This window comes from Giraffa tippelskirchi, chromosome 10, assembly GCF_054371585.1.
Source record: "Giraffa tippelskirchi isolate mGirTip1 chromosome 10, T2T-mGirTip1v1.2.pri, whole genome shotgun sequence".
In the NCBI taxonomy this organism is placed as follows: Eukaryota; Metazoa; Chordata; class Mammalia; order Artiodactyla; family Giraffidae; genus Giraffa; species Giraffa tippelskirchi.
Window position 1 is genome coordinate 962,457 of NC_137284.1, and position 17,220 is coordinate 979,676.

The following is a 17,220-nucleotide window of genomic DNA, read 5'->3' on the forward strand; positions in this document are numbered from 1 at the left end:
TCACACTCTCAGCCTTGTGCTCACACTCCAGGCCCCATGCTCACACTCCAGGCTCCCGGGCAGAGTCCAGCCTCTGCCCTGCGCCTTCACTCAGTAGTCTGCTGGTGAGCTTACTGTGACCGTTTCATCACCGGCTTATTACAAGCCAAATTAAAACAGAACAAAACCAGTAAACTCTCTTTGAAGGACTGGACTTCTCTGTTTTTACATAGACCATTTATTAAGTTAGAAGGCTGAAAGGTACAAACATATCTTACAATCGAAGAGGAATCTGGACCCTGGACCCCAACAGAATGATCTGAAATGCAAAGCTTCAAGGACCGTTTCTGCAAACACCAGGCAGGGCTCCTGAAATGGGGGGTGGGGTGGGGTGGGGTGGGGTGGGGAGCCCGCTGGACACACCTCTCTCCAACACCGAGCAGCAACGACCTGTGAGGCGCCCCAGTCCTGGGCCCAGCAGCCACGGGCGCCGCGGAGAGCCCCCAAGGGACGGCCTGGACGTGAGCACGGATGTGAGCAGAGCAGCGGGGACAGCAGGGCCGTCGATGTCTTGAGGCCCCAGAGACGAGCCCTCCTCCGACCCAGTGAAGCAGCTGGCATCCACGAGAAAGGACCCCAAGAGCTGGCAGGTCTGCAGCCGCCGTGAAGCCAAGACTCCTGTCCTTGGAGGCCCAGGCGTGAGGAGGCGGTGGTGGTGGGGGCACTGTGGGGCCGCGTGGGCCGGGGACCACTTGGCCGGGGCTGCCCAGGGCTGGGGTCAGGCTGTCAGAGCTGCGCTGAGTGTGGTCACCACACTGCAGTCAGGTCTGCGGCTGCGTAATCGTTGGTCTCACGCATCTACAAAGAGCCTGCGGCAAAGGCACCGGTGGTCTGAACCCTCTCGCAGGCCTCTCCGCCCCCAGGCCACCACAGGAGGAGCCTGGTCAGCTCACTCGCTGGCCCCGGGAGGCAGAGCGCAGCATCGCTGTTGGCATCACACTAAACCAACGTGGAGGGCCAGGACTGGGGTCTGAGTCCTTGCCACCTCAGGTGACCACCCAGACGTCCCGTGGTGGGATCCGTCTCCATGTCCAGAGGCTGAGCACGCCTCCAGAGACAGAGCAGTGACCGTGGCTGACCGCCAACAGTCAGAGCGTGCTCAGTCTTCTGATTTCCACGGGGCGCCACCCAGCCTGTTCCTACCCTCGGTGTCCATGGCCGGAGGCAGCGCCAGGGTGCCATCCACACCGCGGGGCACCTCCTGCCTCTTGGGAAGACCTGCCAGTGCCAGCGGTCACCACACTGACCCAGCCTGGGGGCTAAGGGCTTCCTACACAAGGTCAGCAGGGAGCCAGGAGTTCCTAGCAGCCCTTTGACGGACAAGGACAAGGACTGGGTCTGCTCCCCACACCCCACCTCACTGAGCTCTGCGGCCAGAGCGCGTCTGGGGGGCGGCGACCCCTCGGGACAACACGGCAGGGAGGGGCGAGGCAGCAGGAAAGACTGCGGGGCCGCGGGCTCAGGACGTGGTTGCAGACGCCAGGCCAGGCTCAGGGCTCCGCACACAGGCTGGGCCCCATGGTGAGGCCCTCCCGGCCCCAGGGAGAGGCCCACGAAGACCACCACAGGAGGAAACAAGTTTTCCATCTGAAGGTCCTAAAATAACCCACATCAGCTGTTAGTGGATTCTCTGTGCCTTATATTAGCGTGTCTACCCAGTCAGGTCACATCATGAGAGACCACCGTCAGCCCATCGGGCACTTGGCACCAACGCCCTGGCAGGGGAGCTGCTCCCAGGAGAGCCTCCCGGGAGGACGGGCGGCAGGAAGTGGGCGTGTGCACAGGACGCGCTGCCTCCACCTTCCGACATGAAGTGGGAGGAGAGCCACCCCACCCGCTCCAACCACAGTCGAGAACGGCTGCAAGAGCCAAAACCACATGCAGCCCAAACAGGGGCGTGGACTGGGCTACACAGACGTCCGAGGAAGGGGCTACGCGGGGCGCGTTCACGGGGATCTGCTGGGGACAGTGCTCTGGGGAGCTGGGCGGGTGGGCAGGCGGCGAGACGGTGGGCGTGTCTAGGACTCCTCGCCCATCTGGAGCAGGGAGTTGATGGCCGCGTCCTTGCTGCCCCGCTGGGCCTCCAGCACTGAGCGGATCACCTCCCGGTCCATGTTGGGGAACATGTCCTGGATGGCCTTCAGGTCCTCCTCGCTGCAGCGGGGCTGGGCGCTCACGGCTGGGGGCAGTGCCACGGGCACCACGCCGGGGCTGCACACGGCGGGCATCCCTGCAGCAGAAGGCAGGTTCAGGGGGCAGCACCTCCGCTGTGGGGCCCAGGTCTCACCTGAGGTCTCCCTCCCACCCCGACACGACCCCAGAGGTCTCCCCCTCGACATGACCTCTCAGACAGGCCAGGCGCTCAGGAGAAACGGAGGCGAGCAGACCTCGGCCATTTACACCACGGGGTCAAGCCCTCCCACCAAGGCCACACCCAGCTGCCCCACCCCCACCCCCACCCCCGAGACTCCCCCGACTCCCCCGCTGCTCCAGGAACAGGCCTTCCCAGCTGGGCACCCCGTCAGACCCTGACGAGGAAGGAGACCCCACAGGGCCGCCTGCCCAGCGTCCTGGGACAGCAGACACCCCGCCCCACACGGGCGACACGTGGGGCTCCGCTGTCACCTCATCACACTGACCGCGCCCCTCACTCCCTCGTGGACGCTGAGAACCTCAAGGCATCTCAGCTGCTGGACGATCTGGTCCGACACCTAGAGCCCCCGAACCCCAAGTCAAAGCTTCGACCATCTCGTGAGAAAAGAGACGAGCAAAACCAGAGACAGCGCTCCCGAGACCCCACAGCTAAGAGACGGAGCCCTGTCAAACGGCTCTCTGCAAAGCAGAAAAGGACGGGAAACCGTTTGTTTTCAGAAATTCGAAAGCGTGGTCAGCCAGCCGGGCCCGAGAGCTCACCTGGTTTCCCTTCCCGTCTGAACTCAGACCTTAAAGGCAGCTCAACGCCGTCCAAACCAAAACCAGCAGAAGGGCCGACAAGCGCTGAGGTGCAGGGGTGCCGGCCACAGGGAGACACACAGCCGCCTCCAGGACCGGACGTGCACCGGCGGCAGGGATGGAGCCCGGCCCCTCCTGGCCTGGCCCCGCCGAACACCCACCCACCTGCGCCCGCCGCCTGCCAGCCTTTAGTACGGGCCGCCCTGAGAGGCGAGAGGTTGGCAGGTCCCATATGGGCCCTTGAGCCTCGTGAGGCCAAGGCCTCCGTCGTTCCGGAGCCCAGGCAGGTGGGCCCAGGCAGCCCAGGCCTGCCACCCTGCACCAGCGGGGAGCGGGAAGGGGACCTGAGACAGGGACGCTGACAGCGTCACTCGCCGGCTCCCACCATCTGCAGCCCCACCACACCGCCACGGCCTGCATTTCCGACGCTTCTGGAACACTCAACCTTTAGCAGACACCCTCTCCTGAGGCCCCTTCCCCCCAAGGGGGTCCAGGGCTCTAACTCTAGCCCTCACATCTTCACCTCGCTCTGGACAGAAGCTTACTGGCTTCTCGGGGACACGGCCACCTGTGTGCGCGGCATCCTCGCCTGTCTCCCAGGACGCTTGCGTCCCGCCCCGTCCTACAGACATTCACACACGGGGCGGGGGCTGAGTCACTTCCAATCAGAGCCAGGATGGGGACCGACCACAGGCTGACGCGAAGGCGCAGAAATTGAAGAGAGAAGCCAGACCCAACTCTACTCTGCTGCACGACGTGACTGCTGGCTCATAAAGGTAAACGCTGTGCGAGGTCAAGGAACACGCCGGACACGGAAGGCTCGGGCACGCAGACCGTCCATCGCCCAACAGGACGTGACCTTGGGCTTCAGTGACTCAGAATACTCAGAAATCACACTTCCCCATCACCATACATTTCAACTCACCTCCTTTGCACCGACAGAGAAAAACAATGATCCTCTTCCCTGTGTGTGCGGGAGAAGTTCACACGTGGCAGCAGGCCCCCAGACTGGGGAGGCTCTCCAGCCACCACGTGCAGACCAGGCCCAGCCTCGAGCCTGACACCCCATGCACGCCATCCCAGGAGGCACGCCCGTGAGGACGGCAGACGCACCTGTGATGGGCACGTAGCCCACGCCCTGCTGGTACACGGTGGGCATCAGGACCACAGGCTGAGGCGGCATCATCATGGCAGCCGGCAGCGACTGAAACACACCAAAGGTAAGCCAGGGGTCATGGCAGCACACACACATCCAGCCTCAGCACTTCCAGCCTCGCCAGAAGCGCCCTGGGAGGGGACAGCACCAGGCCTGGAGCCCAGCAGGCTGAGGCGGGCACGCGCCCCGTCCACCATCATCAGACGCCCGTTCACACCGAGTCCCCACAGGCTCCTCTGCGGGCAGAGGACGACTCGGGGGGAAGGAGTCTGTCGTCAGACCTGCAGAACCAGGACTGAGAGATCATTGACAAAGGACGCTACTCAGGAACGTAAACCGAAGTGTAAATTTCAGGCTCAGACCCCTGACGTCTCAGGACAGCCTTTCTCTGGTTACACTTAATTAAGCACAGCGGCAGCGTGCTGTCCACGTGGAAGCATCTGCTGAAAAGGCAGCATGAAACAGCCGGGAGTAAGCGTGCTGACACGGGAGCCGCAGTAAACTGGCCCAGCGCCAGGAGGGGTGACCGGGTACCAGCGTGGCGGCCCCAAGGTTGGGGGCCAGCCAGCCCGGCCCCTCACCCCCCCGCGCCGGGAGCACCCGGGGCAGGAGCGGCGTCCTCACCGTGTAGGACAGCACCAGGTTGATCATGCCCTCCTTGTCGTCACCCTGCCGCCCGCTCAGGCTGTACCACTCGTCCACGACCTTGCCCTGCTTCAGCGCCTCAGGGATTGTCACGTGTGTCCAGGCGATGCGGTCGTCCATGGAGAAGGCTCGCTGGGGGAGATGGGAGAAGGCGCGTGACCCCAGAGGCCCCAGGGCCTGCCCCCCGCAGGGTGTGCACAGCTGGGAGCACCCTCCTTGCTCTACTCCTGGGGGTCCACAGGGCGGGAGGGGGGCTCCAGCGAGCCACCACCATCGCCTGCACCAACCCGCGGGGCCAGGCCCCCGCAGACACGCGCTCCCCAGAACCATGCCTTCCCCTCCCCCCTCCTCCCTGGGCCCCAGAGGTGAGTCGGGGGACGGCAGGAAGGACGCAGCGGGGAGGCCGAGCCCCGAGGACCGCAGCCCCTCCCGGCCCTGCCGCCCACCCTACCTCGAGCCGGCCTCAGGAGGGCTGGGACATGTGGAGGGCCAGGCTGAGTAAGGGCCCAGGGCGCCCAACACCCCAGGGACACTCAGGAGGCTCCTGCCGTTCACCCACAAAGAGGCCAGTGCCCACCCTGCCAGGGGCCTGACCACATCACCCCTGAGCCGCATGCGGACAGCGGTGCCTGGCCTGCCTGGTCAGGCTACACCCACACTCTGGAACAGGGTGGTGATGTGTCTGAGTGTAGGTTCCAGAGACTCTGAGAGCCGAGTGCCCATCACACCACAGCGCCCCACACGCACACACGCCTGATGTTCTGAGCGGCCAGGCAGCCAGGAGCCTGAACCCCAGTGGCCCGTGCGGCGCCCACCTCGTCAAAGATCTCCAAGTAGAAGGAGTCCACGCCTGGGGGTACGGTGCACTGGATGACCTTGTTCCAGCGTGGGTTCTTGGCGCCATTGTGGGCCGTGGGCGTCTCGTACACAGCGTAGCCCAGGCGCAGGCGGCAGTAGGGGTCCATGCGGGTCATGCCGTAGTTCTTCGCCAGCTTGGCCTGAAATAAAGCCGCTGCGTGAGACGGGGCCGTAGCTGTCAGCCTGGGGGCCTCCCCGCCACCCACGGCTTCCCATGCACTCTGGGCACTGACCCACTGAACACGCCCCCCGTGCTGTCGGCCCTCCACAACCACAGGGCCAAAGTGAAAGTGAAAGGTGCTGGACCAGGAAAGAACATTCCAGAAACTTCCAAAAGCAAAACCTGAATCTGCCACACCAGCAACTGTGTTTACAGCCTTGCACCGTATGACAACTGTGCTCACGTGGCACGTACAGCGTGTTAGGTGTCACAAGTAACCCAGCGATGGCTCTGAGTACATGGAATCTATGCAAGTCAAGTGCAAACCTGCACCGTTTTAGATAATAGCCTTGAGCGTCCTCAGACTATGCTGTCTGTGGGGTCCCAGGGCCCGTTCCGAGGACGACCGTGGTCTGGGGCCCAGGAACGAGGCGGCGGTCTGGGCTGGGCCCAGCGTCTCTGCGATACGGCCCGTCTCTGCGATAGGGCCCTCGGCGCCGAGCCCGACTCAGGACACACCTGCTGCTGGGTGAGGCTGGGTCCCCACCACCACTCCCGGGGAGGAGGGTGGAAAGGACAGGCCATCCTGGGACAGAGTCAGAGCCCCGGAGAAGCAGGGGGATGGGGGCCCCCTGAGAAGCGAGGCCTGGCCAAGGCCTTCCCTGCGTCCTCAAACAGTGACTGTGTCAGCCCCCTGACCAGGCAGGAATCTCTCATCAGTGACCGACCCTGCCCAGTGCCGGGGGGGGGCGGGGGGGGGGCGGGGCGGCAGGAATCCACTCCGAGGGGCTCGATCCCCTGAAGCTCACACATCACGGCTGGCAGGGCTGGCACCCTGGTTCCCACTGAGCAACGGACAGACTCCAGGAAGCACCCTGGGGCCCGAGGGCAGGCCCATGACAGGCAGAGGGAGGGGAACTTTCCATGGTGCTGGAGAAATGCTCTTAACAAAGGGGTGGTGGACACGTGTCAGAGGTCACAGAAACAAAAGCACATTAATTCAAACCAGTGCGTCCTAACACGTAAATCATACTCAACAGGCTCATTTTTTAAAAAGCCCCCAGAGCCTGCTGCCCGCGTGACGCCGTCTCTTCCCTCTGAAGGCTCTGCGGAAGCTTCGCCCGTCTGGGAGCCTCCTTGCACCCCTCTCGGGCCGACACCCCCCGAGCTCTGGTGTGTGCCCGCGACTGTGCCCCAGAGCTGCCCCTCCGTGCAGGACCGGCTGGCCCGCCTCAGGACACGCACCTCATGTCACCGCGGGACCTCCCCCTGAAGTCCTCGTCTCTTAGCCTCAGCCACCTGCCTTTATAGCACCTCCGACTAACGTGTCCAACCCTGAAGCGTGGCTCTCCTCCCTGCCTGCTCCTCCCACGATCTTCCCATTCTGGTCACTGCCCACCACCGTCGGTGCCGGCGACAGGCTGTGCAGTCACACACCCTCCTCCCGCCCCCACTCGAAGGCTCTTGAACTGGGCTGGTTCCCCCCCAGGAGGCCAAACGCGGGGCCTTCCAGCGTTGCCCACGAACTTCCTGACACAGAGCCCGAGGGAGCCCTGGACCCAGCTCAGGATGGGCGGCAGGCCCCACCTCACGCCAAGCCGTCTGCTTCCCACTCACCTGCTCCACGCTGCTCGCTGCCCCCCAAGCTCCACCCTCGCCCCCACCCCGGGGGGGGGGGCTGCGTGTTCAGCCTTGGGACTCCTGTTCGAGCTACGCTCTCCACAGTAACCCCCGGGCCGCCCGCCCCTGCCCACCGCCCTCACTGTCTGCGCGCTCAGCCCCGTGGGCTCTGAGGGCGGCACCCACCGGCACCCACCTGCACCACGGTGACGCTGAGGCGGCCCACGGTGCCCAGTGCCCCTCCGTACTGCAGCTGCTGGGCGGCTTGTGCGTCCAGCTGGATCTGCTGCTGCTGCTGTGTGGGCGTGATGCGCAGGAAGTCCTGGGGCAGCTCCCCGATGTACACCTGCGGGGAGAGCAGCATCAGCGCGGGGCCGCCCGCCCCAGGCCCTGGCCCAGCCCCAGCTCCCTGCCTGCATGACGTGGGTCTGGGGCTCCAGGCTGCAGGCCCCCCCAGCGCCTCTGCTCCCGGGGGCAGGGCGCCCGGCACACGGGGCTCCGTGGTGGCCCGAGCATGTCCCTGCCTGAAAGTAGGTCTCGCGCCCTCACTGGGGCTGCAAGCCGCTCTCAGGCTTCAGACGCTCTTGTCCGCGTGTCGGCGGTCCCGAGCCCAGACCAGGACCAGGGCAAGCACGGCTTCTCCACCACAAGCTGTTCACAGGGTGAAGCGTGAGGCCCGGATGCCCAGAGACTCAAAACAGCCTCTGTGCGGACGCCTCATGAGAACAGCTCACACACAGAAGCACCCCGGAGACCACGAAGCCAACAGACTGACCAGCAGAAGCCCAGGGACCTGGCCTTGGAGAGGGGAAGTGACGGGAAGGCGCCAGCTCCGGGGACACGCCCGCGTGTGGAGAGCACGTGGTCTGACAGCAACGACTCCAAGGAGACCACAGGAGACCAAGCTCGGGTGAGCTGGGCTCCGCTGGCAGAGGTGAGCACAGAGAGACACCCCCCAGGGCAGGCGGCCTGATGCCCAGGGTACCTGGACCACCCGCCTCTGCTCTCTGCCAGGCGGGGGGCGGTGCAGGGCCGGGGGGCCACAGTGCAGCCAGAGCCCAGGACCCACGACGGAGGCCTGGCGGCTGGAGGGAACCAGGGCTATAGCCCCCCGGGTGCCCAGGGCACTCACAGAACCCTGTGCAGGGCCCCGAAGGACGGAAGAGAAGACCCCAGCACGTCAAGCGAGTTCTGAAACTGCGTTTATGGACAGTGGCCGCCCGGGACACCCAGACGCTGCCAGACGCCAAGGCTTCCGCGGGGCTGACCAGACGGCACCCGGCTCCCCCAGCTCACAGCGCTCCTGGGAGAGGCCTGCCCCAGCTCACAGCCCCCTCAGCACCTTTCCTCTCCGAAGTCCCTGGGAGGCTTTGCGCCTGGAGACCACAGGCTCCCGCCGAGGCCCGCGGGAGCCGCCCACGGGTGCCTGCCGGCTCTGGCTCCCCCCCATCAGCCTGGTGCCCCACTGCTGCTTGCACAGTGTGCTCCTTCTGACCCCGGAACCAGCACCATTGCAATGAAGAGAGGACCCCCAGGAGTCTGATGCCAATGGCAGGACCTCGGGACCCGTGAGGAGCAGAGAGGCTTTCTGATGGGCACTCTCACCACTGTCCCCTGCGCGGCCTGTTCCCTGTGGACATCGGGCTCCGTGCCCCCCAGCTCTGGTCTATCGAGGCCCAGCCCAGGGCGGGCAGGGCCCAGGCGCCCCCTGAGCCCGCGTTGCCAGGAGAGGCTCAGCACCTTCCTTCCCTCCCCAGGCGCTGCTGGGTGCGTCTCCTGGGCGGTGGAGCAACTGACGGGTCTCGGGAGGAAGGCCGCTCGTGACTGCCTGCGGGCCGCACCCTTCGGGAGGGGCTGAAGCACCCAGACACGCCAGTCTCCGGTTCCATAGCGCCAAGACCAGACCCCGGGTGCCTGCTATGCACCCATCCGGAGCCCTCGGCCCGCTCGCTGCTGTGTGCCCAGACCCCTGCCCCTGCCTGCCAGGAGCTCGGCCTCAGACCCGACTCCCGGTGACCACACCCCCAGGGTCGAGCTCAGCCCACCCCCGCCCGCCACCCTTCAGAGTGGCTGCCCCCCCAGCACTGAGGGCCCCGCAGGGCGAGCGATGGTCAGGAACAGCCGCGCTGCTCCTCCACGGTCCCTGTGCGCCCTGCCGTGAGCCAACTCCTGGGGCTCGGTGCCCTCTTCACCGTCCTTGTGCTGGTTCTGGGTCAGCACAGCCCACGCGGGAGCCACTGGACAGTGGGCCTGGCTGAGGCCTGGTTGGGGGGCAGGGGGTCGTTGACTCCAGGTGCAGGCGGCTGCCCGCCCGCAGGTACCAGGGGGACACCTGCCCTCAGCTTGCCTGCCAGCCACCACGGGGGCTGAGGCCTGAATCAGTGGCGGGCCAGGGCAGACCATGAGTGGCTCCTTGCCCTGGGGCGGTTGACGTGGCCCCACTGGCCGGACAGCAGCCTCAGTGGCCCGTGGGGAGGAGTGAGCCACACACTCAGCCAACGCACCCCAGCCCCTAGGAGGTCAAAGGACATGCCCGCTGAGGCCTGTGATGCCCACCATTTCCACCCGGGTCACTGCAGCCACGGGAGGGGTCTCTGCACCAGTCAACCCCCTGCCCACCCCATGCTCTTCCTGCCTCAAGGAAAAAGAAGGAAAAACCTGGAAGCCACCAGAGGGAAGGCTGGTACCACCAGCGCCTCCAAACCCGGCCGAGGAGGGGGCAGCTCCCAAAGGGCTCCATGGAGCCCCCAGCCCTGTCCTTTGCCAGGTTTCACTGTGAACAGCTCCATCCTTCCCAGATGCCAGCTCTTCTCCCGCTCCTATCCTGCAGGCCTCCTCAACTTTCTCAACGGCCCAGACTCAGTCAGGCCATTCAAGCCGAAGCGTCTAGCCATCCCAGCCCTCTGGACAGTCCATGAGCCCCAGACAGGGGACCGAGCGGCGGGATTAACTGAGCACAAGAACGCCAGAGGGCGAGCGCGCGAGACGACACCACCGGCCAAAGGAGAAGCAGACCACGCCGCCGCCAGGACAGTGAGCGGCTCCTGGGGGCTCAGCCAGGAGTTCCAGAGCCTCTCATGCTGCTCAGGACCTGGCGCAACTGACACGGACCACCCAGTCCACGCTCCAGCAAAACCGGCCGCTGGAGGCTGAGGGGCGGCAGTGCCGGGGCGGACGGGAGCTGCACTGCAAGGCCTTAGCTTCACCGCACGTGTGCGTCTTCCCAGCCAGACGCTGGGGAAATCACAGCTCCCGTGGGGCTCGTGTCACAACAGCGGACAGACAACCGCACGAGCTGGCAGTGCTGCCGAAGGGAGGCGGTGTGGCCGGCTGAGGCGGCCTTGGGAGAAAACACCGCCTCCACAGAGACCTGCAGGCAGGAGGGGGCGGCACACGGGGCCTGGGGAGGAGCGGTGCACAGGCCTGGCCGGGAGCCCGGGGGGCAGCTCCAGGGACAGCGAGGAGGCGGCCAGAGCCAGGCAAGCCAGGGAGGGCAGGAGCGTGGAGGGCGGAAGGGCGCCAGGAGCGCCGGGCTCTGACTCAGAGATGAGGAGGGGGGCGGGCAAGGGGCTGCACGCACAGCAGGCTCTGCCTGGGGCCGGGCCCCAGGGGGGACAGCGGGGACCCGCTGGGCAGGGGAGGCGGGCGTGGAGGTGCCAAGGCTGAGAAGGAACCGACTCTGGGTCTGCTCGGAAGGCAGAGCCGCAGGAGAGCCTGTGGGTGTGCGCGAGGTTCTGGTGGGAGCCCCACGGGGGCTGGGGCTGCCTCCCAAGGCGATGGGAACACCAGGGAGGGTCCCGGGGAAGGAGGGAAACCCCTGTGAAGACGGAGACCCCCCCGCAGGGAGGGACGTCACACCCGTGTCCACAGCTGCAGTCATTTTCAGAGACCCCAGAACAAACCCCAGACAAGTCACCACACGGCCCCCACCCGAGTGCCCCTACCCGCCTGCTCACTCCCGCACCCCACAAAGCTTAGGCGGTTCCTGGCCCCTGGGGCCTGCTCACTGCTGACAGGCGGCGGCCCCTCCCACGCCCCACTGCCACCTGCGCCCCGGGTGGACTGGGGGGGCGGGTGTGCAGGGCCGGTAGCCTCCAGGGCTGTGGGCCACACCTCCAGCGGGCCGGGAGGAAGGACACACCAACGCAGGCAGAGGCGCCAGAGCAGAGGGGGGTCTGCTGCCGAGGCCACACGGACACCTTCACATCTGCAGAGAAGGGGACCGTGAGCTCAGAGTCCCAGACACCACACAGACCTTTCAGTAACCAGAGAAAGCAGGACGGACAAGTCCATCTGAACAAGCACCAGCTCATCAAACAACACTGCTCCTGGGAGGAAAGCAGAGGTCACCGAGGCCGCCTGCTGACCAGGAGGAGGGCCGTTACAATGACGGACCTGGGAGCCCACAGGGCCGCACGGTGACGTTCCCAGGAGGACTGCAAAGAGAGAAGGACGACCCGTGTTTTCCAAATCAGCAGAGAATGAAAACGGAACGTGCCTGGTTTAATGACTCCAACAGAAGGCAAGGGGAGAAAGAGAAGAAAAGCGGGCAAATAAAAGCACAAAAGGAAGTGCTGGGAACAAACAGCGTGTGTGTAACTCTGCACATAAAACTAACACGTTCCACTCAAAGGATGGAAGACCTGACAGTCAAGCTGCGCACTGCTGACAACAGACCCACCTGACACACGCATTCAGAGTGAGTCCAAGAACGAAAACACATCAGGGAGACACTCCCTGAAAGAAGGCTGGTGTCCCCTCATCCCAACAGACCAAACAAGAAAGGCCTGTACACAGCCAGCAGGGTCACCACACGCAACAAGGTCTGACTCACAGGAAGACGGGGCCCTTCTCAGCCCGGAAGTGCTCCTAACTCAGCCACAGAGGATCCAGAGCAGAGCTCACAGGGCCTGGGGAATCAGGCCACGGGCCAGCTGGGCGGAGAAGCCACCCCTCGCCCAGGACTTGGGCCAGAGGGAAGGACTCACCCGGCAAGAGAGGGCCATCTGAGCAACAAGGGAGCTCGGGCCACACTCCAACTGAGAGAGAGAGAAAGCCACGCACCAGCCCAAAGAGAAGAACCACTCCTTCCTTTGAATACTGCAAATGACAGAGCAAAAACTGAGCCTGTGTCTTGCCTTCCGTACAGACTGTATTTAACAACAACCAGACAGCACTCACAGGCCCACCGAAACCAAGCGATAAAATTCAAACACAACCCTCTGCCACCCTGGTGGGTCCCAGATTCAGCGACAATGATCAGTTCATGCAAGCCTAACGAGGACCCAGCCATCACAGGCCACGCGGCGTCACCCCACAGCTCGCCCTCAGGCCTCAAGAGGGACAAGACAGAAAGGGGCTGCACTGATCAGCCAGCATCTCCGAAAGCTGGACAAGTGGCCCTCACGGCTCCCGCCGGCCTGGAGTCTTGGGCACACAGCACGGCTCAGCCTCCGAGCGGGCCTGCAGCACTGGGGTCTGCAGCGACATGTCCCACAAACCTCCTCCGAGCCCCACAGTCACTCCCGTGGGTGCCCATCCATGCTTTTTAATCCTCTGTGGACCAGACAGAAGCACAACATGAAGAGAGTCAGAAGGGAAACGCCAGCACTGCTCAAAGTGGGCAGAGAGCACAGGGCGGGCAACCCTCAGTGGCCATTCAGGGAAAACTATTCTGAAGACACAAATACCACATCTTCTGGAATTTAAGTCAATTCCGAGCCCCTCAGGCTCCCTACTCAGGGACAGAGGCAATCTCCCCAAGTGGGCGGGCCCATTTCTGCCTTCACGTGCCGGGGGACCCTGCTCATCCCTCCTTCACCACGCGCGGGAAACAGTCAGAGTTGGCCTGGCTGCCCTGGTCAGCGACCCTGGGCTGAGGCCGAACGCTGCCTGTCCCTTGTGGGCCGGGCTGGGACCCCCAGCAGAGGGCTGACCCTTGGGCGTGCCACCCAGCCAGGACCCGGCACAGGAAGCCCCTGCTGGAGGCCCCAGCTGGTCTCGCAGTTCTACCATCAGCCGCGCCGTCCCTGGGCCTCCACTGCACCGGGCACACAGGACAGCACGTTGGGGGCGCAGGCAACGCCAAGTCCACGTGTCCTGGCAAGGGAGGAGGTCTCCGCCAGACTCCAGTAACCACAAAACGAAGGGCTCCCCGACGCTGACAACTGGAGAGAAAACCTCTCCAAGTACAGTTCATCCGTGGGGGGTGGGCTGGTGGGGCGAGGTGCAACGAGAGGGTATGCACCAGGCAAAAGCTCCCCCCCGCCGGCACAGGCACCCCCCCTCAGGACCCCCGGCCTAGAAGCAGCGGCTCTCCCCACCCTCTCCAGCTCTGCTTTCCATGCTCCCCCTCCCTCAAGTCTCGGTCAGACGTGCTTCTTCCACAACCCTTACTCACCCCACACCCCGGCCCAGGGAGGTCACTGCTCACCACGATTCCAGTTCAGACCTCCAGGCCCAGGCCTGGCTCCTCTGTGAGCCTGACGGCAGGCATCAGTGAGCCATACACACAAGACACCGAGGCCAGGGCACCCAAGGGCCTGAGCCTCCAACTGCTCTGGCCCAGACCGAACCTCACTGCATGAACTCGGCTCCTGAGCAGCCCCAAACACCTGCCAGTCCACGTGTGGGGCCCACAACACATGGACAGAAGGCCCACAACCCCCTGACAAGAGAATGTGCCCGTCATCTGGGTCACTGGGACCTCAACAGCACAGGCCTCACATCCGGACACCCTCTGCTGACCGGGCCCCGTCACAGCCCTACCTCAGCACAGGACCAACATCCCTCTGGACAAGAGGAGGGCCCACCTTCACCACGCACTCCCCTCGCCTGGGTCTGAAAGGCCCGTGTATGTCTGCCTGTGGATCCTACCTGACGAAGGCACAGAGCTCCCAGCAGGTCTGACCCGGGACAGAAGGGGTGACATCCGCCCCCCACCCCCACCCCTGCCGGGGGAGGGAATGATCTGCTCCCCAAGCTTCTCTGACGAGCCCCTGTGCAGAACGGAGGAAGTGCGGACACTCAGCCTGCTCCAAGCCACCACGTGCAGTGAAGATGGAGACGTGACGTCAGGGTCCAGAAACCACCCGACGGACTCCGGGACCTTTCCACACACACGTCTGTCACGAAGTCCTGTTACGTCCCATTCAAACGCTCAGAAAGAGCACCTGTGCCCAAAGGGCTTCCAACAAGATCTGCCTTCCTCAAACTCAGAGAAAAAGGTGGTGTGGATGGACTCTTCTCCAGTTGGCAGAGACACAGACAAGATCTGTCAACTCTGGCGGGAGGGTGAGGAGCCCAGGGTTGCCGGGACTTCCCTGGTGAAGCCACATCAAAGCATCAACCAGAACCTTGTCCCAACTCAAGGCCCTGACTGTGATTAAAACAAACAAACCTCACTGCTCACGGTCAGGCACCCCAACCCAGTCTGAACGGAGGCTGGAGGCGACTCCCCAGGAGTCGAGCCTTGCTCTTGGACAAGGACACAGTACCCGAGCGGCAGACAGGGCTCCAGGGCCGGGGGCGGAAGAGAACTCCCAGCTCAGGAACCCTCATGTGTTACCGCAAAAAACGAGGGACACAGTCGGGCCTGGACTCTCCTTCATCCAAGCGCTGTCCATCCAAGTGCTGTCCGGCTACTCCTCTACAGAGGGATACTCCTCTACAGACGGATACTCTAGGCACTGGGTGCCGCCTCCTTCCGGGGACCCAGCGGGCGCCGACCCTCCCCCGCCCCGGGGGCCCGCCGGTGGGTGCAGCCTCCTTCCGGGGACCCAGCGGGCGCCGACCCTCCCCCATCCCGGGGGCCCAGCGGGCGCCGACCCTCCCCCGCCCCGGGAGCCCGCCGGTGGGTGCGGGGCCTCCTGTTCCCGGGGGCCCAGCGGGCGCCGACCCTCCTCCGCCCCGGGGGCCCAGCGGGCGCCGACCCTCCTCCGCCCCGGGGGCCCAGCGGGCGCCGACGCTCCCGCGCCCCGGGAGCCCGCCGGTGGGTGCGGGGCCTCCTCCTCCCGGGGACCCAGCGGGCGCCGACCCTCCCCCATCCTGGGGACCAGCGGGCGCCGACCCTCCTCCATCCCGGGAGCCCAGTGAGCTTGAGGCCTCCTCCTCCCGGGGACCCAGCGGGCGCCGACCCTCCTCCGCCCCGGGGGCCCAGCGGACGCCGACGCTCCCGCGCCCCGGGAGCCTGCCGGTGGGTGCGGGGCCTCCTCCTCCCGGGGACCCAGCGGGCGCCGACCCTCCCCCATCCCGGGGACCAGCGGGCGCCGACCCTCCTCCATCCCGGGGGCCCAGTGAGCGTGAGGCCTCCTCCTCCCGGGGACCCAGCAGGCGCCGACCCTCCCCAATCCCGGGGACCAGCGGGCGCCGACCTTCTCCCGCCCCGGGGACCCAGTGAGCGTGAGGCCTCCTCCTCCCGGGGACCCTCACGGCGCGCGGCCTCTCCCTCCCGGGGACTCCCTTCCGCTCGCACGAAGCCCGGCGTCGGGGCCTCCCTGTGCCCGAAGGCCGCAAAGCCCGCCCCCGCCGGAGCCTACCGGCCCGCGCTGCGTGCTGACGGTGGTCGCCATGGTCCGGCCGGCCCCGCGCCTAGCCCACCTACAGCTGACAGAGACGCGACCCGACGGCGGTCCCGCGAGGCCGCAACCGCCTCAGTCAGCTGACGGCGGCCCCGCCCCCGCCCGGCCCGGACGCAGGCGCAGTGCGTCCTGCCGCTTCCGGCTTCTCGCGCAGGCGCGCGCGCTCCCGCCGGGCGCCTGCGCAGTTGCGCCCCCCGCGCCGCGGCCCCGTGAGATGGCTCCCGAGCCGGCGGTGTGCGCTTGCGCGCCGGGGCGCGGCGGGCGGTGGGACGCGGCTGGCCGGTGCGGCTTCTAACGCGAGCCGCCGCGGCTGCAGCGGGCTGCTGGCTCGGCTGCGCCCCGCGAGTGGCTGGCGTGACCTGGTTCGGCCGCGGCCTTCCGAGTGTTCCGGCGGTGAGGCCGCGCCATGCCCCTGCTGCCCGCCAGCCCCTCGGCACTGTCTGCCCGACGCTGCTGGACGGGCCGTCTCTGGAGTCTCCGCGCAGCTGTGCGCTTTTCCGTCCGAGGCGGCTTCCCCGGACCTGGTGTTCTGCTGTCGACACAGGCGGTTTCCAGGCAGCAGCCTGAGACAGCCACTGGCCACTCCAGTCAGTCGCGTGGACCCCGCGCCAGTGGCCACCCTCTCCCACCCGAGCTGGAACGCCCCTGCCCCCTCGCGTCACAGCCTCAGCCGCCCGTCCGTCGCCTCTCCTTCCAGATGGGAAGTATTAAGAAGCTTCCAGATGGCACCCAATCCACAGCGAGACCCCGCGTCCTTAAACCTTACCCAGTTCAGTTCAGTTCAGTCGCTCAGTCGTGTCCTACTCTTTGTGACCCCATGAATTGCAGCATGCCAGGCCTCCCTGTCCATCACCAACTCCCGGAGTCTACCCAAACCCATGTCCATCGAGTCGGTGATGCCATCCAACCATCTCATCCTCTGTCGTCTCCTTCTCCTCCCACCCCCAATCCTACCCAGCATTAGGGTCTTTTCCAATGAGTCAACCCTTCGCATGAGGTGGCCAAAGTATTGGAGTTTCAGCTTCAACATCAGACCTTCCAATGAACACCCAGGATTGATCTCTTTTAGGATGGATTGATTGGATCTCCTTGCAGTCCAAGGGACTCTCAAGAGTCTTCTCCAACACCACAGTTCAAAAGCATCGATTCTTCGGCGCTCAGCTTTCTTCACCGTGCAACTCTCACAACCTTACATGACCACTGGAAAAACC

General features: G+C 65.3%; 1 protein-coding gene across 3 annotated transcripts; it reads right to left on the minus strand.

Moving 5' to 3' along the window:
- Positions 1-201: 201 nt before the first annotated feature.
- Positions 202-16,083, minus strand: TOLLIP (toll interacting protein). Of its 3 annotated transcripts, XM_081536578.1 has the most exons (6): positions 15,968-16,083; positions 7,627-7,776; positions 5,608-5,790; positions 4,772-4,924; positions 4,105-4,195; positions 202-2,269 (listed from the first exon to the last, which is right to left on the minus strand). In XM_081536578.1, exons 1-6 carry the CDS (start codon positions 15,998-16,000, stop codon positions 2,058-2,060), a joined length of 822 nt encoding a protein of 273 aa, XP_081392704.1. In that variant the 5' UTR covers positions 16,001-16,083; the 3' UTR covers positions 202-2,057. The 3 variants fall into 3 exon arrangements, with proteins under 3 accessions (XP_081392704.1, XP_081392705.1, XP_081392706.1); XM_081536579.1 differs by lacking the exon at positions 5,608-5,790; XM_081536580.1 differs by lacking the exons at positions 4,105-4,195; positions 4,772-4,924; positions 5,608-5,790.
- Between the last annotated feature and the right edge of the window lie 1,137 nt (positions 16,084-17,220).

What these genes read in the sequence shown, in the direction of transcription:
- TOLLIP (XM_081536578.1), bottom strand. Translation starts at nt 16,000, where the DNA reads ATGGCGACCACCGTCAGCACGCAGCGCGGGCCG. An exon ending in TCAGCACGCAGCGCGGGCCG is followed by an intron (nt 7,777 to 15,967) that starts GTAGGCTCCGGC and finishes CTCTCCCCGCAG; the next exon opens with GTGTACATCGGGGAGCTGCC. An exon ending in ACCTGGTGCTGTCCTACACG is followed by an intron (nt 4,196 to 4,771) that starts GTGAGGACGCCG and finishes GGTGTGTTTCAG; the next exon opens with TCGCTGCCGGCTGCCATGAT.